The sequence below is a fragment of the Carettochelys insculpta genome, chromosome 27 (genome assembly GCF_033958435.1).
Source record: "Carettochelys insculpta isolate YL-2023 chromosome 27, ASM3395843v1, whole genome shotgun sequence".
Classification (NCBI taxonomy): Eukaryota; Metazoa; Chordata; order Testudines; family Carettochelyidae; genus Carettochelys; species Carettochelys insculpta.
The window spans coordinates 12,111,448-12,139,121 of NC_134163.1; the positions used below are offsets into that span (position 1 = coordinate 12,111,448).

The following is a 27,674-nucleotide window of genomic DNA, read 5'->3' on the forward strand; positions in this document are numbered from 1 at the left end:
TTGGGGTCCCACTTGCACACAGACTAGGCATGGGGGGATGCAGACCGGGGCAACCATGTGGGACACACAAAGCACAGACTTGCCAAGTTACAGAGAGGTGCCTAGTGGGATTCACAGCAGGGCAGGTGCCTAACTCTCATTGGAAGTTACTTAAGCCTTCATTGGCAAAGGTATTTAGGTGCCTAACTTGTTGAAATCAGTCAGCACTAAGGGCCTGTGAGGATGCAGCTGAGGCACCTGGCTGCATTTTAGGTTCCTAAACCCCTTTGGCAATCTGGCCCTACATCATGATGTTGTTCCAGACATGATGTTGATGTTTGTATTGTTGTGGACATTCTGAACCCACAAACACACACACAAACACACACTTACCATTACACTTTCTCTCTTTCACTCAAGCCAGACCTTTCTTTCTGGTCAGTTACATCCTGTATTATTGATCAGGGTCACTTAGCCACCTTTGGGCTGAGCCTGCTAGCCCCTAGGCAACTTTCCTGAGCTCTGAGAAAGCCTCCCCGACCCTTCTTCCCTTTGCTCAAGTTCCGTCTCACCGCCTTGTCCCAGGTCTGCACTAATCCCACCACTGAATTTAACCAGGGCAAAACAGTTCTGCCCAACGCAGGTGTGCAGAGAGAGGGCTCAGGTTGCTGTTTCTCCAGTAGAAGAACCTTTGCAAAGCAGGACGTTTCCACAAAGGCCTCTACAGTTTTGCAAAGCCAGGGATGGGCAGGGAAGGGAATTATCCCATTGTTTGTTTTGCAAACCGGAGCAACAAGGACATGAACTCTGCCTGCTCCTTTGTGTTTGCAGGGCAAACAAAAGATTCAGAAATTCCCTTCCAGTAAAAGCCAGGTTCAGCAGCTGGGACACGCTGCTTCTTCTCAGGGCTCACTGCATTGCAAAATCATGAAATTTCCCCCCCCCACACTGCTGGCATGACTACAACCAAAAGGCCGAGCAGGGCTGAACCTTCCATAGCTGTTGCAAATTTCCTTCCAACTTTTTTTTTCCTGGAAATCCACCCCCCCCAGCCCCCCCCAAAGATCTGTATAAAAGGAAGGTCTCTGCTCTGGCTCCAAGCAGAGCCACCTCTGCAAAGACACGACACAGCCGCTGACTTAGAGACAGACCTGTGGGCATCTCTGCAGCCAGCATGGGCCAGCTTTCACCCTTCCTAGCTCTGGTGGTTTTGCTGGGAATCTCGGTGTGTGGTGAGTGCCTCCATTCTCTGAGCCTTCCTATACTTCTGCTCTCTTTTCTGACTCAGCCATGCCTGGTGGTGAGGCGGGACAGCACTGAGAAGTGTATACTGCAGGGCATGCATCGGACAGCCTAACTAAGGAAACAAAAAAGCAGTCAGGTAGCACTTTAAAGACTAACAAAATAATTTATTAGGTGAGCTTTCATGGGACAGACCCACTTCTTCAGACCACAGCCAGACCAGAACAGAGTCAATATTTAAGGCACAGAGAACCAAAAACAGGAATCAAGGTGGACAAATCAGAAAAAAAATGATCAAGGTGAGCAAATCAGAGAGTAGAAGGGGGTCGGGGAAGGTCAGGAATTCGATTAAGCCAAGTATGCATATGACCCCCTATAGTGACCCAGAAAATTCCCATCCCGGTTCAAACCCCATGTTAATGTGTTGAATTTGAATATAAAAGAGAATTCAGCAGCCTCTCTTTCAAGAGTGTTGTGAAAAGTCCTCTTCAGTAACACGCACACTCTTAAGTCGTTAACAGAATGGCCCACTCCATTAAAATGCCGGCTAACAGGTTTGTGGATCAGGAGTGTTTTTATGTCTGTTTTGTGCCCATTAACTCTTTGTCTGAGAAAGTTTGAAGTCTGTCCAATATATAAAGCATCTGGGCATTGTTGGCACATGATGACTGACACTGTAAACAAAGCAGCAGGATACCAGTATTGTAGTAAAATGCTTCCTTGCCACGCAAGGGTGGGGGGGTGGGAAGAGGGCAATTTAACTTTCTATCATCAGCTGAAGGCCCTAGGGCAACCACAGACATTTGAACGCTTTCTGTAGCCCCATGGTTTTCAACCAGTGTGCCGTGGCACACTGGTGTGCCATGAGCCCTGTCCAAGTGTGCCATGAAACGTTGTCAATTTCCCCTCCCTGGGGCTCTTTGCAGAGCCACTGTAGGGGGAGGAATTGAGGTGTTCTGTGCCAGCAAGGCTGTGTGAGTCCCAGGGGGTGCAGCGTTTGTCAGTTCCCCACCCGGCAGGGATTCTTTGCAGAGACACCATGGGCGGGTCGGTGGGGGGAATGCCAATCTCAGGATCCCGTTCGCACTGGGAGGCACATGAAATGTTGCTTCCCAGCCTGAATGAGCTGGCCAGGAGCCTGTCGCCTGCTCCCTGAAGTGGCAAAGGGGGTGGAGTCATCCTGGAGCTGGGATGCATTTAAAGGCCATGCCCTGGCTCCAACGGGCTGGCGGGGAGGGGAGCTGCTTTCAGTGGTTACTCGTCCACTCCACATCCCTAGCCCAGCATGGAGCAGATTTTGAAAATGTGTCTGGGGCGAGTCACAGCGAAGAACACAGAACCTCTGTCTACACTACAGAGTTATTCCGGAGTTGTTATTCCAAACTAAGAGATCCAAGAATGATGCGCCTACATGACAGGGAATTCCCAAAATAAGCAGAACTTACTCCAAAATAGTGTGGCCACATACAACAGAGCCTATTTTGGATGAGAAGCACTGCTTCCAGGAGCTCTAACCCGAAACACTGTGTCTACACAGCACAGTTATTTCAGAGTCAGCTATTCTGGAATAGCTTATTTCCAAATAGCCCCATTCCCTGGCCACATGGTCCCTGCTCTGAAATATCAATTTCGGAGCAGGCGCTGTTCCTCAGGGAATGAGGTTTACCAAATTTGAAATCAGCCATCTGCTATTTTGAAACCATTTCAAACTCACGCTTGTGTTGTGGAGATGGAGGCTCGCAAGGTTATTTCGGAACAGCAGCCGTTAGTCTGAAGTAACTTTGCTGCATAGAGCTGCCCAAAAGGTCCGTGAAACAGACTTCTTGTTTCTCATCCCCTGGGTGCAGTCAAACATGCCACACACCCCCGGGGGAATGCAGGCCCTCTCTTGCCCTGAGCGAAAAGGGGATGTGCTCCAGAGGACAGGAAGGCAGGGCAGGTTCAGCAGCTGACGTCTGTTTCTCCTCCCATCAGGGGGTCACCCCAGGGGCCGAATTCTCAGAGGCTACGAAGCTCCTCCTCACCAGAAACCCTACATGGCTTCCCTGCAGGTGGATGGGGTGCACGTGTGCGGCGGATTCCTGATCGCCAAGCAGTGGGTGCTGAGTGCAGCTCACTGCCTGGAAGACAAGTGAGCCCGGCCTTGGTGCTCCAGGGGGGTGGGAGCGCAGGGCAGGAGAGTGCAGAGCTTGTGGCTAGAGGCTTCTAACACAGACCCCGTAGCTATTTCAAGGGAGTCGGGAGTCTCAGACCCATGAGCACAGCCACGTCTGGCTGCCATTGAGGTGAATGGGGGGTTCTAAAGAGGATGGAGAGAAACTGCTCTCAGTGGTGGCAGAACAAGGAGCAATTGCCTCAAGTTACAGAGGGGGAGGTGTAGGTTGGATATTAGGAAAAACTACTTCCCCAGGAGGGCAGTGAGGCACCGGAATGCGCTGCCGAGAGAGGTGGTGGAATCTCCATCCCTAGAGGTTTATACGTCCCGGCTGGACAAAGCCCTGACTGGGATGATTTAATTGGGGTTGATCCTGCTTTGGGCAGGGGGCTGGACTTGATGACTTCCCGAGGTCTCTTCCCACCCTGGGGTTCTATGATTTCAGTGGCTCCGGCCCTGGGTTAGGGTTGTTTGTGAGTCACCATGAAGGGAAAGGCCAGGACCTGACAAGCCCTGAGGCTGGATTCTCTGTTACCCAAGGAGCACACAGTCCCTCCAAGCCAGGACTGGGTGCCTGGGCAGGGGGGACTGGGCTGAACTGCAATGACTGGGCAAAGGCGGAGGTTGACTGTTGGCAAGGGAGGCGATGGCTGTGAACCACGCGGGTGGGCAGGAGCAGAAATCTTGGCAGCTCCATGCTGGGGGTGGGCAGCTCTCACGCTATTGTCTCTGTTGCGGCTACAGGGCAGAACACAAACCATTCCAGGTCCTCCTGGGAGCCCACTCCCTCTCACAGCCAGAGCCCCACAAGCACCTCTACAGGGTGCGCGCCGAGATCAGCCACCCTGGCAGCAGCACGGAGACCTACAACGATGACCTCCTGCTCCTCCAGGTGAGCCCGGCCCCCACCCGTACCACCCTCCTGAGGCAGGTCTGAGGCCATCTCCATCCACAGCCCAGTGGGAAAAATCTCCTCCTGACTCTCCCAGGCTTCGAGCCAGGCCCGGCTGCTCAAAGGTGCCCAGCCCCTGTGGATTTCAATGGGAATTAGGGACTGAGTCACAGCTGAGCCTTGCTTGATCAGGCTGAGCTCCAGCAAGCCTGGTACCCTCTCCTCTAAGTGCAGACCTCTCCAGCTGGGGTCAGCCCTGGTGCATGCCGCAGCCAGGGACAGGGGGATGAAGCCCCAGGCACCAGTGAGGACAGGGTCCGTTCTATTCATCAGCGGAGAAACCCTCCAACACACACACACACACATACACAACAGCTGCCATTGCACAGCTGCACAGGGACTCCAGCCACTCTGGCACCGAATCGGTGGGGGCTTCAGGGCTGGAGCCCCCCCAGGGGGAAAAAAACAGCAGGTGCTCAGAACTCACCAGCCTGCCTGGCTCAGCTGTTTGGAGGTGCTAGGGGTGGAGCAGCCACCTGGAAAAATGACTGGCAGTGCCACCTGTGTCCAATCCCTGTTAGCCGAGCTGTTTCGCGGACGATGGCCACGTCGCTTGTGCTAACGCCACGCAGCGCTGTCCCCCTCTAGTGGCCGTGCTTGGCAGAGCATTGAGTCCCCAGCTGGTCCTTTTAGTGCAAGCTGTAGTGACGCTCCTGAGTGAGGATCTGGAGGTTGCCGGTTCGAGCCTCACGGAGAACCCTGCCAGGGGCTGCGTTCCACGCACAGGCCACATCTGTCTCCCTCACCCCGACCGACCCTCGTCCCTTTGCCTCCCCCATCAGCTAGAGGAGAACGTGCTCCTCAATGAACACGTGAGGATCCTGCCCATCCAGAGGCAGGACAGGGACGTCCCTGCAGGCACCGAGTGTGAGGTGGCCGGCTGGGGGAAAATGAACCTCAATGGGAGGCTGCCGGACACACTGCAGCAGGTGGAGCGGCCAGTGATCAGCCGTGAGATTTGCAACGAGAGGAGACACCATGACAACACCATCACGGAGAAGATGATGTGCACCGACTCCTTTAAGAAGGACACCTGCCAGGTACTACTGAGCTTGGTCGAAATCCCTCCTTGACTGGGGCTAGTGGGTTCTATCCAGAGGTGGAACAAGCACCCAAAAGGTTACCTGAGTAAAAGTACAGCTGCTTTGGGGGGGGGGTGTACTTAAGTACAAGGCACCAGTGCCCTGCTGGGAAAAAACCTACTTGAGTAAAAACACACTCACACCCCGCTTCTTGATTGTACTCAAGTATCCAGAAGTGAAAGCAGCTGCACTTCTACTCAAGTAACTTTTGGGGTACTTTCCCCGCTTTTGGTTCTAACACAGACCCCAGAGCTGTGCAGGAGCTGTCAGAGTGACTTGTGCTCTGCCTGAGTCTGTGCTTATTCTGAGAGCCGACCTGTCTTCCTGCGCCTTGGGGAACATACAGAGGCTCGTCCCTTCTGGAGTCCTGGGTCCTTTTCATACCCTCCCTTTGCTTTCTGCCTGCAGGGTGCTGGGGCCTCATTCTCCTCTGAGTCAAGCCTGATTAATAGCTGTGTGAGAGCAGAATTAGACCTTTGACATCCCCTCCCCCTCCTATTAAATCTCTTGCAGGTACTGCTGTATTGGGTTGCAACAGAACAGTACCTGTAAGAAATTTAAGGGTGGGGTGAAGTGCAGGATCAGGGTTGGGAGCTGTAGGGGGCTTGGGGCAGGGGCTGGTGGGCAGGGGAATGCAGGAGTCAGGGCAGGGGGTTGGAGGTGCATCAGGGTGGGGGAGTATAAGTGCGGGAGAGAGGTCATTCCTGGCCAGGGTACTCCTGGTCCTGGCTGCTGGCCCCATGCTTGGGTTTTGCTCCTCATCCTGGCTGCAGATCTCAGGGGAGTGGGGTGGACAGAGGTAAGGGAGCTTAGCCCAGGGTCCCACCCCTGGCCACTTTCTTAGAGGAACAACCGAGTGCTCTGACTTTGGTCACTTTAATTAGGCCCATTAGGCCCAAGATGAGGAACTTGAGGCAGATACTTACTGCCAGCCACACAGCGAATCAGTGGCTGGGTAAAGACTAGACACCAGGGGCTCAAACCTGTCCCAGCTGATATAAATGGGACCAGACCCTCTCCCCAGGTCTCCTGACTCTCACCCACCCACCAAACTGCCTCGTCTGGATCCACAAATAAGGGGAACAGCTGGGAGCCTGGCTCCTCCTCCCCTGCATTTAGGACTTGTCCCCCTCCCCCCCGCACTAGGAGCTATTACACCATAAACTACTTCTTATAGCTCCACTCTTACTCTGATGTCCTTATTCTGAATTAGCTTAATCTTGAGGATTAGACTAATGCACCAGTGGCTTAGAAACCAGGCACTCTTGTTCCAGAATAAGCACATCCACCCAGGGCGTTAATCATTAATTAATTGTTAATCCTCTCTAAACTCACAACCTTGTACTCAGTTTGCACCACTAGCCAAACCCTTACAGTCTGGTTCTGTGGCATCTTGCCAAGGACACCTATGCAAGATGGGCGTGGAACCCTCCCATCCTCACGCCAGGGCTTTTAACAGCCATTGGGCAGAGGTACAGCCGGCAGCACGCGCTGGGTAGCACCTTGATCCAGGCCCACGCTGCCCGCACACACCCCATGAATTCTGCAGAGCTGCCTCGGAGATAATCATCAGTCTGCCAGCAACCACACAGAGCCGCTAATAAAACTTCTAGCTCATCTTCCAGGAAGCTCCCCGCAGTTGCTGAGCAAGTCGCACACAGCACAGCTGCTTTGCCACCCTGGAGCGGGAGTCGGGTTATGGTTTAACCCACGGAACTTGTTTTCTGATCAAGAGGGATTGAGCAATTCGGCCAGGTGGGGAGGCAATTGCTGTGGTTTGGGCCCAGCAAGTGGCCTAGTGGACAAGAAACAGAGCCAGGACCTGAGAGGCCAAGTTGGGAAGGAAGGATTTCCCAGGTCCATCTAGCTCAGTAGATAACAGCAGCCAGGGCCAGTCGCTTGGTGGGAGCGCACAAGAACGCCTTTGTGGGCTGATGTGGTACAAGCTGTCCCATCCCTAGGCCTTAGGTCCAGCCGGAAAGGGAAAGGCCCTTCTGCCAGGTTAATTATGCTGAATCAGGATCTTTCTGTTGTCCTACGTACCCCGTCTCCTTCTGGGGTCTATTTCTGCCTCTGCCTTTGCCCTGCTGTGCAGGTGGGCCAGTCGTTCCACTTCTCTGTCTCCATTTCCCCTCTTCCCTTGGTCTATTTCACCTCTCCGGTCATGTTGTATGTGCAGCACTGGGCACGAGAGGGCCTTGATCTGAGGCAGAGATTGCTGGTTCTGCTGCAATGCTAATGAAGGGGGGGACACAATGCGAGCTTCCCCCGCCCCACTCCTCCACCTCTTTCAGGTAGGAGCCAGTGGGGGAGCAAGGAACAGATTTCCTCTTCTCTTTGGCAACAGAGCCCAAACTGGGACCAGCTCTGCCCTTAGTGGCTCGCATTCAACCTCGGCGAAGGCGCCCTCATAGCCTGGAAGGCTGGTGACGGGCAGCCACTCCCAGCGCAGGGCTGAGAGGAGAGGAAGGTTGGTAGACAGCCTGGCTGTTGTCCACCGGGCTGGCCCAGAAGGGACGGGAGAGGCACCAGGCCACCGGGAGAGGCACCAGGCCACCGAGAGCATGTGGCAAAATCCCACCCCCTCATCCCCGGGCTTACCCTGTGGTTTGGTTCTGCAGGGGGATTCCGGCGGGCCGCTGGTGTGCAATGGGATCGCCGAAGGGGTGGTGGCCGCTGGCTCTCGGGTGTGCGGGAACTACAAGAAGCCGGGAATCTACACCCGCATCACCCCCTACATCGAGTGGATTGACAGAGTCATGGCTTCAGCTAACTGAAGGGAGTGGGAAGGGCCTGGCTGCGTGGCCCCAGCTGCAGGGGCGTGCAGCAGATCTCAAGCTCTTTCACCAGAGCAGGGCTAGCACAGCGGGGAACACTCTGACACTGCAATGGCCACAGATACTGGGGCCTCTTAGGGCTGCCCTGGCCACACCTGCTTCCAGCTCACCTGGCAGATAACCTCACCACAGAACCCCTTGCAAGCAGCATCCCAGAGAGGGGAGGATGCCCCAAAGCCAGCCGAAGAACCAGCCCCTTCCCCCAGTGCAACAACCATTCCTGGGCCCCACCCGGCCCAGCAATCCTGTCTGCGAATAGATGTGGGTCTGGCCCACTGGAGGGGTGGGAGGCAAAGTGTGGGAGGGGAAAGGGGAAGAGCTGGGCTGCCCCCCAGGCCGGGGCTCCAGGCTGGATTTCAGGTGGCCTCTTGTGAGCTCCATTCTCCCCCGTGCGAGCCAGCCTGTGAGCACATCTCCCCAACTGCAGCTGTTAATGGTGCACACGACTATTGCAATAAAAGGTAATGGATTGTAACCGCATGTCACCAGCATCCTGGGGGTCTGCGCAGATGTGACATACCGGGGGGTCGGACTGGGGTATTTGCAGGGGAGGGTATAACAGGAGCGTCTCTCACGCCCCATCAGACATGGCCTTCCTCAGTTTCCCTACATGTTCCCTACAGTTTCACTGGCTCATGTTCTGGGGGCACTTCAGGCTCCTGCTTTGGCTCGGAGGGTTTCAGGCTGCTCAGTGACTTAGCCCCTGCCCAGCCAGAATCCATCCTCCCCCTGAAACACACACGGCTGGGGGAGACAAAAGGCCAAGAAAACAAGGCAACCACACGTTGGCTGTTCCTTTGGTCGGCTGGGGCACGTCCTCACGGGGCCACACAACCTGCTGCCTTTGCCCAGCTACACAGCCCCTTCCTGTCCCGTCCTGATGGGCTCACTTGCATAGGACACCACTTTTGCCCACCCTCACTGGAAGGCCCTGCCTGGACCCCCAAGCAATGTGTCAGTTTCCTTACACAACACTCTGCCCAGACTATTCCCTCCAGGAGCCCTCCCTCCTCTGGGCCTCTTAATACCCTTCGGGGGCAGGTGCCATTCAAGACCCCTGCTAATTTTTTCCGTCCATGGGTAGAATAAATTTTGTTATGTGTATAAGTGCACCACCCATAGACACCCACACGCTGCCGGCTGTGGGTGCTCTGCTAATCAGCTGGGCAGCACCTGAAGCTCTCCTGGGCACCTGTCAAGTACTCAGCTTACCAGGAACTCTGTTGTTGCTCCAGAGCTGTCTGATCCTGGCCCCTGCTGTGGGCGTTGTCCTCAGCTGGCGTCGAGACCTTTCCCAGAGCTCTCCGGCCTCCCTGCAGCCACACTCACATGCCTCAACCCCATCAGCCCATCGGGAGGCAGATCACTGGGCACCGGCAAGGCTGGGCACAGCTCCCCTTAACAGGCTGGGGCACTCCATGACAGGAGGCACAGATGTGGTTAGTGCTGGTCGGACAGCCCTGGGGACTGAAGGCTTCTATCCCCTGCCCAGGCTGCAGGGTTAAAGAAGCCAATGGCTGAGCTGCATAGCCCTGTCCTGGAGGAAAGAGAAGGAGAGCTCAGTCTCAGTGCTGTGAGACAGCGCTGAGCAGCCAATGGGCACGGGAGGGGAGGAGTGGTTTGGAGTGAGCACATGTTCCACTGGGACTGGGGTGGGGACTTATCAAACCCATCATGTGGGGCGCAGGTCCCAGCCACCCGCCAAGGCTGGGTGGAGCCCAAGAGGTGAAAGCATCTCCCATCACCAGCCTGATGAGCGCTGGGTAGGTCCTTCCAAGAAGCCCGTGACAATACATGGAAGTCACATTCCTGTCTCGCTGGGCATCCACTCTGGGGCACTTCCCTCCCCACCACACACGCAGGGACATCTTCTGGTTGCACCTTAGGAGGTCTCATTCAGCTCCAGGGCAGCTAAACCAGGGGTGAGTTTAGCGTGTACCTGCATGGGGTTGTCTCCTTGCCTGAAGGGAAGGCTGGACAGGTGGGAATCACCAAGGGTGAGTGCTGAATGGTAGGTGTTACCGTCCTCTGCCCAAACCGGAAATCCCTTTTCTCATCGCCATTGGTTAGAGGTTCATTTATCATAAAATCATAGAACCCCAGGGCTGGAAGGGACCTCAGGAGGTCATCAAGTCCAGTCCCCTGCTTCAAGCAGGATCACCCCCACTAAGTCATCCCAGCCAGGACCTGAAGCAGAAAAGCTCTATATCCCCCTGGTGCTTGACCTCCTGGGCACCTTGGTCCTGCACTTCTGGAGCACGGCTGAGAGGGTTAAATCAGGGCAGCTTGCTTAAGGACAGGACTATCTCCAGCGCTCCCCCACTCTAAGGCACCACACCAGTCACACAGAGCACTTCTGTTGCCTTGCTGGCCAGCGAGAAGTCACACAAGCAATTCCCTTACACACTCCAGCCGTCCTGTGCCACTACCTGTTCCCTCCTTGCATAGGTGGGAGGTTATGAAACCAGTTTCACCAAATCAGAACAGGTTCTTCCCATCCCAAAGGACCAGCCACATTCCCAGGTGAATTATACCTTAGATCAGAGAGTCAGCAACCCCCAGCACAGGTGCCAAGAGCAACACATGAGCCAATTTTCAACAGCACGTGAGGTGGGAGCTCAACCTGCCCCTCCTTCTCCATGCAGTTGGGAGACCAGCTAATACTCAACTGACCACCACCTAACCAACCAACAACCAACAACAGACCAGTTAATGCTCAGCCGACCACCACCTAACCAACCACCAACCAACAACAGGCCAGTTAATGCTCAGCCGACCACCACCTAACCAACCAACAACCAACAACAGACCAGCTAATACTCAACTGACTACCACCTAACCAACCAACAACAGACCAGTTAATGCTCAGCCGACCACCACCTAACCAACCACCAACCAACAACAGACCAGTTAATGCTCAGCCAACCACCACCTAACCAACCAACAACCAGCAACAGATCAGCTAATGCTGCCACCCACCACCTAAATGGTACAGCTCTGTTATAAGTAGCTATTAGTATCACCAGCACTTGGACTGAACATAGAGGTCAAAAGGTTAAATTTCGTTCTTCTGCCTCAGAAAGGTTGCTGACCCCCGTCTTAGATCTCACTCAATCGAGCACGCTGGGCCAGTCCTTTAGAATCTAAAATCTAAAGGCTTATTGAAAGGAAGGGAGGAACGGCAGAGAGAGAAATTGTTAAAGAACGTACATCACATTCCCCTCTGCAAAGTTTCCAGTGCAGAGATGAAATAAACTGCTTTGTCAAAAGCCTCTGGCGTACGGCCTTTGGTAGGCTGGGTCATCAATCCTTCCAGGACCGAGCTCATAGTAAAGGTGCTTCTGAAGTGATGAGCCGGTGTGAAGACCAAGCTGGAGGAACCCCAGGGCCCTTGTTGTACCCTTGCCCACGTGGAGAGAATTCCATAGCTCTCTTGTGAGCAAGCATGCCCAAGATGGAGCATGTCACATGTCCTGGTGTGAGTAAGGTGACCCCATTGCCCTATGACAAATACAGGACACTAGCCTCTGGGGCTGGGGGGGGCTGTCCCATCTCAGGGCTCCTTGGCGATGGCGGGTGCTGCTCCAGGGATGTGGGCTCTGCAGCCTTCAGTGGGGAGGCACCAGGGCTGAAGGGGAGTGGGGGATCGGTGCTCCTTAACCCCCTGGTGGGGGGTCTTCCAAGGACCTCCCAGCAGGGTGGGCCAGGGAATGAAGCAGGAGCGAAGGGCACCAGAGAACAATGCGGCAGCCCCACTGTGGAGTTTGCCGTCAGCGGGGGGCTGCCACCGTGGGGTGCCAGGGAGTGGGGCAGCTGCCCCACAAAGGAACTCCCTGGCATGAGAGGCTGCCACCGCCAGGCACAAGGCGCCAGGGACCAAGAGCTCCACAAAATATGTGACAATTTGCCTATGTTCTTAAACAAGTCAGGACGCCTGTGAGACAACGTGAATCAGGGACTGTCCTGGGAAAAACAGGCGACCTATTGGCTGTCGCACGATGCCCTGGACACAGTCTGTCATGTGCTTTGTCCTTTAGTCAACAGGAATCGCACAAAGAAACCACTGGCACAGTCCCCAAAGACCCATGTTACTACAAGGTGAACCCCTCTAATCCCGCACGCTCTCCTCTGGCAACATACATAACCCAGCATGATTTGAGCCAGCCGGACAACCACTGACCAAGGATGTGGCCAAATTTCCTGCGGTCCCATAAAGTTTGTTTCCAGTCACCAGGCCTGGCTCTCAGTGTTCTGGGCTGTTCTTGAACTGTAATTTAACCCCTCAATGTCTTCTCAGAGCCCACTCAGCAGTGGAAGTGTTGGAGATGCGCTAGACAACATGAACTCCTGTAGTCTGGCTAATCCTCTCATCTGGCATCAGTCAGATCCTGAGGGTGCCGGATTAGAGAGGTTCAAGCTGCTGTAACATACAATACGCAAAGCCAAGGCTCACTCGCGCTCTCTCTCTCACACACACACACACACACTGTTGCTCTAGCTGGGTACAAAAACCTAGAACCCCATGAGCACCACTTGAGGGCTCACATATTATTTCAAGGGAGGCCACCCGATTCCAGCACCCTGCCCAGTCCATCCAAAGTGCTGGTCTCCATCTCTATCCCCCTTTCTCCTACACCTGAAGAAAGATGAGCGGGTCCCAGCATCTATCTTGGCTTTTCTTGCACGTAAAAAGGTGAGCAGAGCCCTTACAAACTCATTACTTTGGGGACTGTGCTGTGGGGGCTCTGGTTTCTGGTGCAGGGACTCTGCTGTTAAGCCCGCCCTCATCCTGCCTTTTCTTGCATCCCTCCCCACGAGCACGGCTCTGTTCTCTGTGACTCTGTGGTTTCTGTTTTGCAGAGAAAGCACCTTTGTGCTGATTCAAGCAATTTGCTGCTCCCTTCAAAGGTGCAAGAGCTGAGCGTTGTTGGCTTAGTCACACTCTGAGGACAGGGGCGATGGAGAGCTGCTACTTTGCCCTGGTGGGGCTGCTGCTGGCATGTTCCACCCAGGCAGGTAAGTGAATTGCTCTGGTTTCTCCGGCTGTTGGGTCAAAGCAATTCCCTCTCCCCCCGACCCTCCGTCTCACTTCACGTCACACAGATTTGAGCGACGGTCAGCGCCAAAGCAGGGTTAGTGCTTGTGCAGAAAGCAGGATCCAGCCACTCTTTTAACATGGGCTACAGCCAGGGTTCCCTCTAGTGTTTTTCCATCCCTGTGTGGAATCAATTTTATGTGTCCGAGGAGTGTGCGGCTGTGCACCACACCACCAGCTGTGGGTGCTCTGCTAACCAGTTGGGTGGCAGCTGATTCTCCGCTGGGTGACTGCCCAAGTGCTCAGCTTACAGGGAGCAGTGGGCACATGGGGAAGGGCTGTAGTCCACATCATGACCTCTGGCCTTAGAGCTCACAGGGGCCACAGGCAGGTGCGGAGCTGATGCATAGGTTCCATGCACCCCTTGAGGCACAGACTTCCCCCTTCTCCATGTGTCCCTGCACCCGACTCCCCTGCTGTTGGGTGCGCATCTGTTTCCACCGCTCAGCCTAGCCCTTCTCTGCAGCTTTGGTTGCCAGCCCCTTGTGAGAGTCAGCCTCTCCGTGGCCAGGCCCTGCACGTGCGCATGGCTGGCCAGAACGGCAGCTGCCCTTGTGATGTTCAACAGACAACTCACTGTGCACAGGTCACATTTGGCCCCAGGCAGCACCTCTTTGCTGGGCTTGAATTTGACCTTCTCAGGTGGCAGAGGTAAACCTCCGCTTTCTCCCCTCTGGCAGGCAAGCAGGATGCGCAGATCATTGGGGGACACCAAGTGGTGAATCACTCCAGACCCTACATGGCTTTCCTGGAAAGCGATTCCAAGCAATTCCTGTGTGATGGGTTCCTGATCCAGTCACAGTGGGTGATGACCGCAGCCCATTGCAGGCCCCCCAGGTGAGTGCCTCGATCCTTCAGCTGAGAGCTCACGGGAAACGACCTTGGGCACCATAGGCATAACTCCACCTTGAGCTGCTTGGCTGCACATAAAAGAAAAACTAACCCCGGTGTGTCCCTCTGACTCCACTTGTCACACATCCAGGATTCTTAGTGATCTAGCTCAGCGCTTCTCAACCAGGGGTAAGTGTACACCGAGGTCTTCCGGGGGCACTTCAGTTCGCCTAGTTTTACAACCGGCTACACAAAAAACACTAGTAAAGTCGGTACAATCTACAAGTTCATTCAGACAATGACTTGTTTCTACTGTTTCATATGCCTGACGCTGCAATGTAAGCACAGCGTTTCTATTCCATTTCATTGATTCGATCATACGATGGCGGGAAGTCAGAAAGTTTTCGGTGGGAGTCTGCTGGGATAGTTTTGCATGTTTTTGTAAGTAGTTTTTAAGGGAGGTGTAACTGGGCAGTGTGTAAAACAAACCTGACTCTTGCAAAGGGTACAACAGGTCTAAAGCTCACCTAATAAACCATTTTGCTAGTCTTTAAAGTGCTACTTGACGGCTTCTTGTTTTGACAGGTTGAATGGTGTTTGTTTGAAGACCTCAGATTACCTTAGGACCAGGCTTCTCAATGCGTGGTACTTGTACCCCTAGAAGTACACAAGAGAAGTCTGGGGGCACTTTTTTTTAAAAACATTGAGACACACTGCTCGAGCTGGCTTCTCAGATGGGGAATCTAAGGCACACGGAGGAAAAAAGACCCACCCGCTTGGCTAGTAGCAGTCGGGCAGAGAACCCTGGTCTCCTGTTTTTGAGAGCCACAGCGCTCACCAGTGAACCACACTGCCCATCCTAAGTACAACCAACAAGCAACCCTCTGGCCTCTGAGATACTAACACGTTTATTAAGTCACGAGCACTTGTGGGTAAAACGCACTTCGGCAGATGGAAATGGAGTGGGAGAAGAGAATCAAGAAAGAGGGAGGGGGAGGAAGTTATTTGTCACTAGCAGGACCAGTTAACGAAGCAAATTAAGTTGGCTGTGCCTCATTCCTGAGAATATCAAAGGTGGAGAAATTACCTTGGTAACACAAAAATAGTTGAGATGTCTGTTCAAGCCAAAGTTACACTGGATCTACTAGTGACAAGTAACATCCTCCTCCCCTGGTGTGCCCTGGATTCTCTTTTCTATCTGAGGAAGTGGGCTTTATCCACGAAAGCTCATGACCTACTACGTTTGTGAGTCTCTAACATGTCACAAGACTACTTGTTAATTGTGAAGCTACAGACTACCGTGGTGACCCCTCAGAGACTGTGTAAAGCACAGTGCACCTGGTTCTGGATGGCTGCTGATGGCTCTTTGCTCACAGGAATGTTGTTTCTTGCAGAAACTTGCGAGTCCTGCTTGTGCTGGGGGTCGAGCTGCGGCGTGACGCATCCAACCACTTATGGGACATCGTAAATTTTTACCCACACCCTCACTACAACTCCACTACCTCGGAAAATGACATCATGCTGATCCAAGTAAGTCTCTCTTCCACTACTCACTCACTGCCAGGGTGCCCCAGGTCATCAGCACAAATGAAACAAAAGAGCTGAAAGTGTACGAATTGCTCCAAATCCGCATCAGGGGAGAAAGAAAGAAAGAAAAAAATAAAAGCCTGTAATAGCATCACAGGGGTCGCCGTGTTAGTCTATTGCCGCAAAAATGAGAAGTCCTGTAGCACCTTATAAGCTAACATTTATTGGAGCATAAGATTTCGTAGGCAAAGCTCCACTTTGTCGGATGCACAAATAATTTTATATTCATTATTGAATGACCAGGGGCCAGCAACCTTTCCGAGGCGGAACACCAAAATTTGACCGTTTGACCTCTATGGAGGGTCTGAGTGTCTGTGATCCTTTTAATGTCCCTACAAGTCCTACTTACAAGAAGATTCATTAATAAATAAATTAAGGTGCAGGGCAGGGAGGGTGTAGCCCACTTCCAGCACCTGATGTGGAGGTGTGAACACCAAGAGAGGAGAAACTGCTTTTGTAGTTGGCCAGCCAATCCCAGTCTTTGTTCAATCATAAACTATCCTAAACAATTATTTAGGTGCTTAAGGGTATAGTCTGGGGCTCCCTGTGTTTTAAAATCTTGGCTGTGCTTTCCAGCTGTCTAACTTTTCCTCTAGAGAACAAAGCAGCAGAAATGTAGCACTTTAAAGGCTGATAAAATGATTTATTCGGTGATGAGCTTTCGTGGGACAGACCCACTTCTTCAGGGTCAACTGAAGAATGCTCATCACCAAATAAATCACTTTGTTAGTCTTTAAAGTGCTACATTTCTGCCGCTTTGTTTTGTTGGAGTACAGACTAACATGGCTACCTCTCTGTTACTTTTCCTCTAGAGGGCATGCTGGCTCCAACAAAAGCAGTCATTGTTTAGATAAAGCAGAAGCGGAGAGAAATGTGTATTTCTAGCCAAACAGGTGCTGAAATCCCAGTCTGTGAAAGAGCAAAATCTGCCTCTGGTCTCTCCACCAGACCCAAAGCACTGTGCCATCATAGGCAATATATCAGACAAGCCAGTTGGGTTCCCAGAGCTCTCCTCCAGTCTTCCCTCCAAGTTTTCTCATCCATGCACAGAATAAATTTTTTGATGTGCACTGAGGCATGTGTGGATGTGCACCACCCATAGAAACACATTCTGCCAGCTGTGGGTGCTTTGCTAATCAGCTGGTTGGCACCTGAATCTCTCCCAGGTGGGCACCAGGGTTCCCTGTAAGCTGAGGGCTTGGGCGGCTGCCCAGGAGAGATTCAGAAGCTGCCCAGCTGACTAGCAGAGCACCCACAGGGCAGCCTGTGTTTCTATGGGTGGTGCACATCCCCCATGCTCTGGTGCACAGAACAAAATTTATTCTGCCCATGGATGGAAAGCAATCAGAGGGAAACTGGGCAGCCGCCCAACTGTCCAGCTTACAGGGAACACTGTCCTTCTCCCTCAAGCGCTGAATCACAAACCAAAAAGGTCTTAGGGTCCAGGGCTAAGCAACTGAACAAGGAAGCGTGTGCCGTCAACTCATTCTCCCCCGTCCGCAGCTAAATGCCCCGGTTCCCTATGACAAAACAGTGCAACCGGTGAAACTCCCACAGCGTGACAAGGAGATCCCCAGCACAGCGGCCTGCAGCTCAGCAGGCTGGGGACGCACCAAAACAAACGTGAAGCCGAGCATGAGTCTGCAGGAGACAAAAGTCAACGTGGTGCCTCGGAAGGTTTGCAAACACATCTACAAAGGGAAAATCACCAACAACATGATGTGCGCCGGGAACAAAAAGCACAATGCCTGCATGGTACCTTCTTGTCTCTTGCTCAGCGAGGAGGGGTGCGGTTACCAGGGGCTCAGTTATCCCAGAAATCCTGGGGAATTTCTTCCCTGTGGGGCATCCTGATTGCCCGTTTATTGTAGTCCAATCACGAGTCCATTCCCTGAGTGGTCTAAGCCAGGCTGAGATACAGGGAGATGGCAGGTGATCTGCCTGTGGAACTCACTCCCACTGGATAGCCTCAAGATTCCCATCATAACTGCCCACTCCTGGGGGTCTCACAGCTTCTTCTTAAGCAGATAAGCTAGTGGAGAGAGAGAGAGAGAGAGAGAGCAGAGTTTAGAGCTCAGGTCTGATCCAGTGTGTTAATCAGTGAGCTGAGCCCTCCAATTTTTTCCACTCATGGGTGGGATAAATTTTTATGTACACAGAGGCATGTGCAGATGTGCACCACCCTGACAAATGCAGGCTGCCAGCCGTGGGTGCTCTGCTAATTAGCTGAGCAGCACCTGAATCTCCCCCGGGCTGCCACCCAAGCGCTCATCTTACAGGCTGGTGGTAACTCTTTTATTCATCATCAAGATCCAGATTGAACTGTGAAACACCCTGGGTTGCAGTGAGCCTAAAACTCAGCTAGTCTGTTTCGGCAGCTCTTTGCCTTGCGTGGAAGTGATTATGTGAGATGCAGGGCAAGAGATCAGCAGGCCCCTTGAGCTCAAGAAGCGATCCAGAAAGAGGTACTGGGGACCCTAGTTAAGGGTGTTCACTTGGAAGTGGGGGCTGCTCCATCACAGGCTTCCAGTGTGTCCCTGGTTAAATCACTTAGCACAGTGTTAGAGAGACAGCGAGGTGCTCAGAGACTATGACCATGGGGCCTGGGTTGTTGCCTTGAGATATGAGTCAGCTCAGGCATCTGTGGTTCCTGTGCTGTCAACTTGAGGCCTGTATCATGTCCACAGGGCGACTCGGGCAGCCCGCTGGTTTGCGATGGCGTGGCAGAAGGCGTGGTCTCCTTCGGCAGGAAGAAATGCGGCACCAGCAGCGATGACCCAACGGTTTATACCCAGATCTCTAGATACCTGCCATGGATCCACAAAGTCATCAAGTCAGCCAGTTAAAGGATCCAGGCTGGCTGCTCACCCCGCCCCTGCTGCCTGGCCAGCAACGTCTCCCTTCCGTGCATCCTACCCCATCAGCCCTGCTCAGAATGGCTCCTTCACCCTGCTAAGAACCCCACCTGCACCCAAGTAAATCACAAGCTGAGTATGTGTGCTTGGTTTAACCACTTCACTGGTGAACACAACAGCAGGAGCTCACCCCAGCTGCGTGAGGTGGGCTCTGATAGCACTGAGGATAATGGCGCTGGGGACCCAGGCCTGTCCTGAAGGCAGAGAAAGGATTACACGGGGAAGAGAGTTTTTTTGACCTCTAGAGAATCCAGTCCAGGGAAGTCAGCCATTTGTTCTCTGTTTAATCCAGGGGTGATGGTGATCAGTGAGAGTTAGTGGCAGCACTAAGTGGGGATAAAAGCCTACCATAGCGAACAGGATTCCTCTTTTAGGTCATACAGGAGACACTCTGCCTTGAGTGCTTGTGATCAGGTGTTCCATCCCCAGTGTTAACACTGGAGAACAATTTTGTCTCTCAGCGCGCCCAGATCTGGTGCCTGTTTTATACGGCAATGGCTAACAAAGGCTCCTGATACTTACCTCCTTTGGCCTACACAAGCTCAGGATCTCATTTCCTCCGTCCATAATTGAATCCCACCACATGTGCTATTTAGGCTTATCTAGACTGTAAGTTTTTTGGGGCAGGGACCACCCCTCTGCATCTTGCACCAAGCAGCGCTGGTTCACTTTCAGAACTCCCAGGCTTTACTGTAAAGGCACCTAGTAAATAACAATGTCCTGCTGCTGTTTTGATCCTGTGAGGCCTTTTCTCGGCTTTTCAGTGTGAAAAATGCTTTGTCTGAGCCTAATAAATCTGCTTCCTACCTGGTTAATGTTGGTGTGAAATCTGCATTCCTACCCACCTTTCCCAGAGAGAGGGACTTACTTCCAACCATTCCATCTGCAGGTTGGGAACACCTCCCTTCCAGCAGGGTTCCTTCTAATTTCTTCTCCATCCATGTGCAGAATAAATTTTCTTATGTGCAGAGGCACATGCGGATGTGCACCACCCATAAAAACACAGGCTGCCAGCTGTGGGCACTCTGCTAACTAGCTGGGTGGCACCTGAATCTCTTGTGGGCAGCTGCCCAAGTCCTCAGCTTACAGGGAACGCTGCCTTCCATGCCTTTCCACCAGAGGTGGACCTTAGGATATTACACATACTCTTTGGGATCAGAGACCCCGCTAAGCTTTGTGTCATTGGCCCTACAGTATATGCAAATGATGGAGATTCTCCTTTAGCTCAGCAAACATGAACCTGTGCTGATGTTTGCAAGTTCTGGGGCACGATGTTCTGATGGTAGTGAGTTTGTGAGGCTGAGACAGGAACCAAGAAGAAGTAGTTTTTTATTTTTTTCCATGAGCTCCCATGCACTGAAATAAAGAGGAGAGAGAGAGGATACAAAGCCTCTTTTTAGACCCTACTGGTTTAGGAATTCCCTCCTTGTTCATGAAAGAGGTATGTTATCCTCCATCAGCCATCCTGCATCCGTCCGTATACCGATATGCATGCCCACAGCACAGACTTTACAGCACTGCTGGCTCTAGTCAAGCAAAGTGCTCCACATAGAAAGGAACAATCAGTTTCACGCATACAGAATGGGAAGCAACTGTCTGGGAAGGAGCCTGGCTGAAAGGGATCTGGGGGTTAGAGTGGACCACAAGTTAAATATGAGTCAACAGTGTGATGCTGTTGTAAAAAAAGCCAACACGATTCTGGGATGTATTAACAGGTGTGTTGTGAACAAGACACGAGAAGTCATTCTTCCGCTCTACGCTGCCCGGGTTAGGCCTCAGTTGGAGTATTGTGTCCAGTTCTGGGCACCGCATTTCAGGAAGAATGCGAAGAAAGTGGAGGAGGTCCAGAAAAGAGCAATAAGAATGATCAAAGGTCTGGGGACCATGGCCTATGAGGAAAGGCTGAAGGAGCTGGGCTTGTTTGGTTTGGAAAAAAGATTAAGAGGGGACATGATAGTGGTTTTCAGATATCTACAAGGGTGTCAAAAGGAGGAGGGAGAAAACTTGTTCTTCTTGGCCTCTGAGGATAGAATAGGAAGCGGTGGGCTTGGACAGCAGTGGGGAAGGTTTAGATTGGACATTGGGAAAAAGTTCCTAACTGTCAGGGTGGTCAAAGAGTGGAATAAATTGCCTGGGGAGGTTGTGGAATCTCCATCTCTGGAGATTTTTAAGAACAGGTTAGATAAGTATCTATCAAGGATGGTCTAGACAGTACCTCGTCATGCCATGAGGGCAGGGGGCTGGACTTGATGACCTCTCAAGGTCCCTTCCAGTCCTAGCATTCTACAATTCTATGGAAGGAAGTGTCTGGCAGTTCACAAGCAGGAGTGCAGCCGAGTCGAAAGCACCTCTCAGGGGCAGGCGGTGAGGCTGGTGAGGGCCTCAGCCTTCCCGTTCGTGTAGATAAGAGTACAAGAACACCAACACTGTCACACTTGGGTGGGAATAGCTACATGACGAAGGGAAACTCTGGGCAACACACAGATCTGAAGATACCTTGTCTTACACTGCAGTCTCCTCCGAGCAGGTGCTAGTACAGGTTGAACCTCTCTCATCCGGCACCCTCAGTACCTGAGTGGTGCTGGATGAGAGAATTTGCCGGACCACAGGAGGTCAACATGGTCTAGCAGCATTACCAGTCCTTCCACTGCTCACTGGGCTCTGAGAAGACATTGAGGGGTAAATTACAGCTAAAGAACAGCCCAGAACACTGAGCCAGGCCTGGTGGCTGCAAACAAACTTTATGGACCCACAGGAAACATGGCCACACCCATGACAGGTGGTCCTCCCGGAAACTAAAATCATGGATGATAATAAGAGGGTTACAGAGGTTCACTGGGGTCTCCCCCTCCCATTTCACCCCACTTACAGGTGCTTAGGGCCCCGCTACTGCTGCCCCTTCCTTTCCCTGCTCCCCATCAGGCCCACCTCAGAGCTAATAGAGATGAGTCAGATCCAATAGGCCCTCTATTTTTTCCCATTCGTGTGCAGAATAAATTTTGTTACATGCACTGAGGCAGGTGCGGCTGTGCACCACCAGTAGAAATACACGCCGCCAGCTGTGGGTGCTCTGCTAATCAGCTAAGCGGCATTTGAATATCTCCCGGGCGGCCGCCCTAGCGCTCAGCTTACAAGGAACACTGGTCACACCTGTGTTTGCAAGTCCTCCAGGAATGCGTGGCAAAGGTCGGTGGTCTTGTTTCTGCACTAGCACTGCCCGCGGGCTGTAGAGGGCGCTCTGCGGATGGAAGGGCAGAACTAAGCCCTGATTCCAGAACTAAGCCCTGATTCCACTTAAAGGTCCCAGGGATTTAGGAGGAGAGGTGGGTTCAGCTCGATATCTAGGGTTAATTCAACTCAGGCCTTTACCCCTGTGGAAAACAGGAGCATCGACTCTCCTCACCAAGCTCACAGAGCTCAGAGCACTGGGTGGTGGTCGCTCAGCCTTCTTCGTGCAGGTTGATGGGGCTCAGAGCAACAAAGGGACATTGTAGAATCCATCATATCGTGTCCTATCTGCTAGCACACATGGACAAGACCCTTCTGGGCAGCAGCTGGGGGTTCTGCAGCCCACATGCATTTGTGAATCTCATTAAAGGCCTGCACCATCCTCATGCAAGAAAAGTTAATGTCAGCTCAAAAGTTTGTAGGATGAGAGGGCTTCTTTTGCTGTCAGCAGCTATTTTACAAGAAACCACCGCAATCAGTGGAAGATCTTCTTCGGAAACACTGCCAGGGCTTCTCTTTGTCTAGGTAATTAGATTGAACATCAACCACTTGTTTATCTGATGCAAAGATGCAGCTTGGCACAGAAGTGCGGGGCCAGCCTGCTGCACCCAGCAGGGATTGCCTGCTGCCTGGAAGGCACATAATTCAGAGACATTCAGCAATTTAAATCCTCCATGCCCTGTGCCTCTAGACGCTTCCAAAACAGTCAGGTTTATTCCCCATGCATGGTTCACTTTTAAGACCAAGATCCCTCTCTCTTCCAATAGGCATGGACTAAGTCATCACATTCCCGCTGTCCTCAGATCAGACTAGGAATAGGGCAAGAACTGGGATGAAAGGCAGTGTATTAGCTCTTTCTGGTGACTAATCAGAAGTGAGTGAAGTATATTACCCAGAAAGGTCACCTTCAGGTAGAAGCATGTGCAGGGAATTCTTATTAATGTGTATGTCAGGGCTGATCCCCCCCTTCTCACGCTCCTAGTGCAGAAGTTGGCGGGGAGGGGGGCAGCATCACAAGAGACCTTAAAAATACCTTGCCTCTATTGCATGGTGTCCCAAACCGGGGGACACGAGGAAATTCTGGGGGGGGACACAAGGTGACCCAGCCCCCCCATCATCCCCCCCACCTGAAGAAAGAGCCAGCCTTTGCTTCCAGCTCTCAGTGCCCGCCATTTTATGTGGGTGACCTGGTGCAGCTGCTATAAAAAAGCAGCCGGCAAAGGCTCTCGTGGAGCTAGCTGCCTCCTGCAAAGATGACTGAGCGTGCATTGTGTGGGGGAGGAAGAGAATGGGGTTAGATGAGGGCTGGGGGTGCCTGGCTTGGGTGGGGGGGGATGGGGTAAGAACAGGGAGTTGGTTGTACCTGGTATTGTGGGATGAGAGGGGCTCAGGGAGGTGGCTTGTGGGACTCACAATGCTTGGGCAGCTGGCCCCAGCATTGCAGGGGTCGGGCTGGCACCTGGCCCTGGCACTGCAGGGTTCAGGTGGCTCGGGCTGGCATGTGGGCAGCTGGCCTCAGCAGTGTGGGACTCAGGCAGCCTGAGCTGGCAGGCAGCTGACTAGCCCCAGCAACATGGGGCTTGTGTGGCTCAGAATGGCAGGCAGGCAGCTGGTCCTGGCAGCATGGGGCTTGGGTGGCCAGCTCAGGCAGCTGGCCCATGGCCGGTAGGCGGGCAGCTGGTCCCAGCAGCACAGGGCTCAGGGAGCCGCCAGGCGAGTGGGTGAGTGGCTGGCCCTAGCAAACTGGGGCTTGGGCAGATGGCTCTGGCAGCACAGGTCTCAGGCAGGCAGGTGACTGTCGCGGTCAGTTCTGGCGGCTGGCATGGGGCTCGGGCAGCTGGCCAACCAGGGCTGCACCAGGCACCTTCAAGGGGCCAAGAAAAACTCTTTGTGCTTATTTTTAGTTTTAAATAACATTTTATATCAAGTTCTTGTGTTTATTTTAAATTACAAATTGAATTTTTTATTAAAAGGCGGGTTGGATGATGGTAAAGAAGAGGCGGGGGGACGTGAAGGTTTCTCAAAAATCAAAAGGGGGTCATGATGCCAAAAAGTTTGGGAACTGCTGCTCTAAAAGCTTCTGCTTAAAAGCTTCCCAGGGTCACAGATTCTCTGACCCTGGGAGGTAGCTGCCAATCCCCAAGTGAGAAAACCCCTCCTTAGAGCCCAGGAAGACACACTTGGGATGTCTCCCTCAGTGATAACCCCAAGCTTTTAACCCTCCCTCAGGAGATGGCTTGAAAACAAAGAGGAAGAAATTAAGCTGCAGCCTGATAGCTGCATGGATATACACAGATGCTTCTCTAGGACATAGGAATCAAATCATTGCCTTAAAAAAAGAAAAGATGAAGTATACAAATAAAGTGATAAGGCATACTTGGTTGCTAGGTGTTACAGAGCAACTTATAAAAAAAGTAGATAAAAGCATAGAGAATTATTTCCCTGGGACTCGATGTAAAAGTTACAGTGTAGGGGGGGAATACATCAACCAGCCTAAATCCCGCAGCACCAAACCCCAAAATAAACAACAACCTGATTGTGTCTGACTAAACATTTCCTTTCTACTTACTTATCCGTATGCCCAGATTTCCTTGTGGCCTGGATATATACTGAATTTCTTAAGCCCTGCTCAGGCTTAAAACCACCTCTTGCTCTCTCCTCTGGCCACGCAAAAGCAAGTCTCCTCAGCAGATAACAGCATCAATTCAAAAGATCCCGCTCTCTTCCCATTGGTTCCTCTGGCTCCTTGCCAACAGAGAACCCACTCTCTCTGGGTTTAACCCTTTGCGGATATTCACTCATGACAGCGTATGACAGGAACACCCACCCAGAGGTCTCAACCCAATTAGCACACCATTGTCTAAGGTGTTGCACCAACACACAAGAAGAGACTTTCCCTGTGCCAGAGAGCTTGCAATCGCAATGGACAAAAGAGGTGCTGCTAGCCTCACATCACAGGCAGAGAATCAAAGCACAGTGTGTAAGTGACATGGCCATAGTCTATGTAAATCAGCGGTGGAGCCAGAAATGGAACGCAGGGACCGAGGGCAGACCCTTAACCACAAGCCCAAACTGAATGGTGACTCCCCATGCCCCTCTCCCAGAAAATCAAACTGAGACTTTCCCTTATTGTTTCTCCTCCAACATGGGTACGTGGGGCAGGTGATGGTGCAGCCAAGAATGAAACATTTTGCACCTAAGCGCCTTGCAAGGCAGCACTGCGATAAGATCAAGAGCTGAACCATTTGTTTTCAGGTTGTTGTTTTCCTCAGCAGAATCTGCAAATGGCTGATAAGGGAAACAACCTGTATCAATGTCTTGCAGCTGAACTGCAGGCGGGAAGGAAGCGAGAGCTAATCTCGGTATCACAGCACCCCTGCCTCGAGTCTATTGACCACCACTTTGGAGAGCGCCGATTCCTGGATAGAAAGCAACTTTTGATTCACTCGGCGATAGGAAACCACAGCTAATTTCCCCCCTCCCTTTTAAACTGAGCACAATTATCTTTCACCCAAGGGCAAATGCTTTGAACACAAAGGGCGAGAGGCGATCATTTATCACTGCTATCACAGGAGCACATGTAGATCTTATTGAGCTAGGCACTATAAATGCATATAGACCAGAGTTGGGCAATAATTTTGATGAGGGCCACTCCAAAATTTTGGTAGGTGGTCAAGGGCTCCACTTTTCTATGAAGGGGGTGTGAGGTCTGGAATGCAGGTTGGGTGCAGACCAGAGCTCGGGGTAGGGGATTGAGGTGCAAGGGGGGTGTGGAGTCTGAGAGGGAGTTTGGGTGGAGGATGGGGTTGTGATGTGGGGCAGGAGTTCAGGTGAAGGATCCAGGAGGGGGCCTGGTGCAGAAAATTGTGGCTGGAGGAGAGGTGTAGGAGGGAACAGGGGTTATAGAAGATCTGAGTGGTGACCTGGGGCAGAGAGTTGGGCTGCAGTAGGGTGCAAAACTGTCTCCTGGCTAAGGGGGTACCTGCAGGCTGAATTCAAAGGCTTGATGGGCCGCACCCAGCCCATGGGCCATATCTTGCTGCCTGTGACACAGATAGTCCCTGTCATGAAGAGCTTTCAATGGTAACAGAGGAGAGCTGTGGGGAGGGGGGCCTGGGGAACAGCCACACAAAAAGCTGTTCAATGTAAGGGCACAAGCCAGGGTAGCTACCATGTCACCTGATTCTCTGGTCAACATCCTACACACTCAACAACTTTGCCTCCATTGAAAGGCATCCATAACTGTATCACCAGCCTTCTTGCCCCTTCCTCGTGTAGCTCCTCCTGTTCGCCAGCCCAATAACACAGGGGAAGCCTTGTGAGTTTTTACACAACTGCAGGAGACTAGGCTCCTTTGTGTGCCCTGTGTTGTGTCACTGTGTGCACACCTCACACTAGCCACACTCAGACAAACCACCTGGAAGAGGCTGTATTCTGTACAGAACATCGAACAGGATTACCGGTCAGCAGCCTCCTCTCTGCTTGCAGCCTGTGTGCTCCCAGCTCAGGCAGGGCTGAGACCCTGCAGGGAAGCACAGGGTAAGTCCTGCAGGAACCAGGAAGTTCTCCCAACATGCCCCTTTTTGTAGCCCAAAACACATAGGCCCCAGGGCCGCTTCTGAAGCACACTGGACCTTGGGCTACTCTTTGAAGCAACTAGCCCCTAGGAAGGTAAAATCCCATGTAATTGGTTAATTGGTTAACTGCTACATTAACTGATTAAACAGGCGAGGGGAGCCCCAGCACAACTCAAGCAGCACCTGTCCGAGGCGGGGCGGGGGGGCACTCCAGCCCAGTTGCTTCCTCTTCCCCACCCCAGCAGCCTACCACTCTGCAAAGAATCACAGTGAGGGGAAATTGACAAAATTTCACGGCACACTCGGTCAGTTCTCACAGCACAATGGTTTAAAAACCACTGAACTATAACATGCCTCTGTGGAGACTGGGATGGGAGACAAAGTACTGTCGGTGACTCAAGCTTTTATCCTTTCCTATGTCTAATAAATGTTATTTTCAAGCTTCTGCCTGGTTATTTTCTCTCTCATTTTCAAGTCATTTAACTCCCATCACCTAATGGAACTCTAATCTGGTTTTCCAGCTCATCTCTGTGTTTACGCACAAGGAGAACAGTGCGTGCATTAGATTCTTCTTTCTGCAGCACTAACATTAGAGTCTTACGGTGTTGTCTAAATTGGTCCCACAGCAATAGAACTTATAAATCATCACAGCACCATAGCTGCACATAGTTGCTGCTGACAGCTAATTAAATTAATGTTTGTTTGTTTCATTCATGTGGCATGACTTGCGGCCACCTACGCATTAAGTCCAGGGTACTGGGAGGGGCCAAATGCAGGTTTCAGGGCATCCACCAAGCAGGACCAGTGAAACATTCTCTGGGACCACGCAGAAGGCCCAAACCCAGGGCCCTGAGTCCCGCAACCAAAATTTAGGCAGAAACGTGATCGATTTAGCATCATGGAGCACAGGTCTCTGGACAACTGCTCTGCTTGCTACCCCTTAATGTCAACCTGAACTTTGCTATGCAGAAAAACAGTTGTTGTAGCACAAGGGGGCTGTGGAGTTTTCACATGTTGGGGGCACTTCAGAAAGAAATAAATTGAGAACCCCTGACCTAACCTGTAAGTTCCTTAAGACACAGCCTGTCTTTCTACTAACAGTTTGCACAGTCCCTGTTCCTTGACTGCTGGGGGCTGGCCCCTTGATACCCTGGACTTCCAGTGGAGGTGACCACAAGCCATGCCATGTGAATG

At 52.3% G+C, this 27,674-nt stretch overlaps 4 protein-coding genes across 4 annotated transcripts in view; 2 read left to right on the forward strand and 2 right to left on the reverse strand.

Moving 5' to 3' along the window:
* PLPPR3 (phospholipid phosphatase related 3) overlaps positions 1-27,674 on the reverse strand; it is a 46,958-nt gene that overhangs the window by 18,124 nt on the left and 1,160 nt on the right. Inside the window, exon 2 of the mRNA XM_074978281.1 lies at positions 17,520-17,792. The gene's annotated coding sequence lies outside the window, so the exon portion shown is untranslated. The remainder of the gene's footprint in view (positions 1-17,519; positions 17,793-27,674) is intronic.
* On the forward strand, positions 1,092-8,722 carry LOC142002290 (complement factor D-like). The gene is made up of 5 exons (XM_074978283.1): positions 1,092-1,211; positions 3,196-3,352; positions 4,121-4,268; positions 5,111-5,368; positions 8,032-8,722. The coding sequence occupies exons 1-5, from the start codon at positions 1,154-1,156 to the stop codon at positions 8,185-8,187; spliced, it is 777 nt and encodes a 258-aa protein (XP_074834384.1). The 5' UTR covers positions 1,092-1,153; the 3' UTR covers positions 8,188-8,722.
* Positions 9,799-27,149, forward strand: LOC142002291 (mast cell protease 1A-like). Its single transcript, XM_074978284.1, has 5 exons — positions 9,799-13,263; positions 14,023-14,179; positions 15,568-15,703; positions 17,264-17,515; positions 18,448-27,149. Exons 1-5 carry the CDS (start codon positions 13,206-13,208, stop codon positions 18,604-18,606), a joined length of 762 nt encoding a protein of 253 aa, XP_074834385.1. The 5' UTR covers positions 9,799-13,205; the 3' UTR covers positions 18,607-27,149.
* MED16 (mediator complex subunit 16) overlaps positions 17,820-27,674 on the reverse strand; it is a 31,803-nt gene continuing 21,948 nt past the window's right edge. Inside the window, exon 15 of the mRNA XM_074978279.1 lies at positions 17,820-18,567. Within this exon, the coding sequence (XP_074834380.1) occupies positions 18,546-18,567 (22 nt within the window). The 3' untranslated portion in view covers positions 17,820-18,545. The remainder of the gene's footprint in view (positions 18,568-27,674) is intronic.

Excerpts from the sequence above, each read along its gene's own strand:
- LOC142002291 (XM_074978284.1), top strand. The coding sequence starts at position 13,206 with ATGGAGAGCTGCTACTTTGCCCTGGTGGGGCTGCTGCTGGCATGTTCC. Across the intron at positions 14,180-15,567 it reads GCCCATTGCAGGCCCCCCAG|AAACTTGCGAGTCCTGCTTG; the intron begins GTGAGTGCCTCG and ends TGTTTCTTGCAG. Across the intron at positions 17,516-18,447 it reads AAAAGCACAATGCCTGCATG|GGCGACTCGGGCAGCCCGCT; the intron begins GTACCTTCTTGT and ends TCATGTCCACAG.
- LOC142002290 (XM_074978283.1), top strand. The coding sequence starts at position 1,154 with ATGGGCCAGCTTTCACCCTTCCTAGCTCTGGTGGTTTTGCTGGGAATC. Across the intron at positions 4,269-5,110 it reads ATGACCTCCTGCTCCTCCAG|CTAGAGGAGAACGTGCTCCT; the intron begins GTGAGCCCGGCC and ends CTCCCCCATCAG. Across the intron at positions 5,369-8,031 it reads TTAAGAAGGACACCTGCCAG|GGGGATTCCGGCGGGCCGCT; the intron begins GTACTACTGAGC and ends TTGGTTCTGCAG.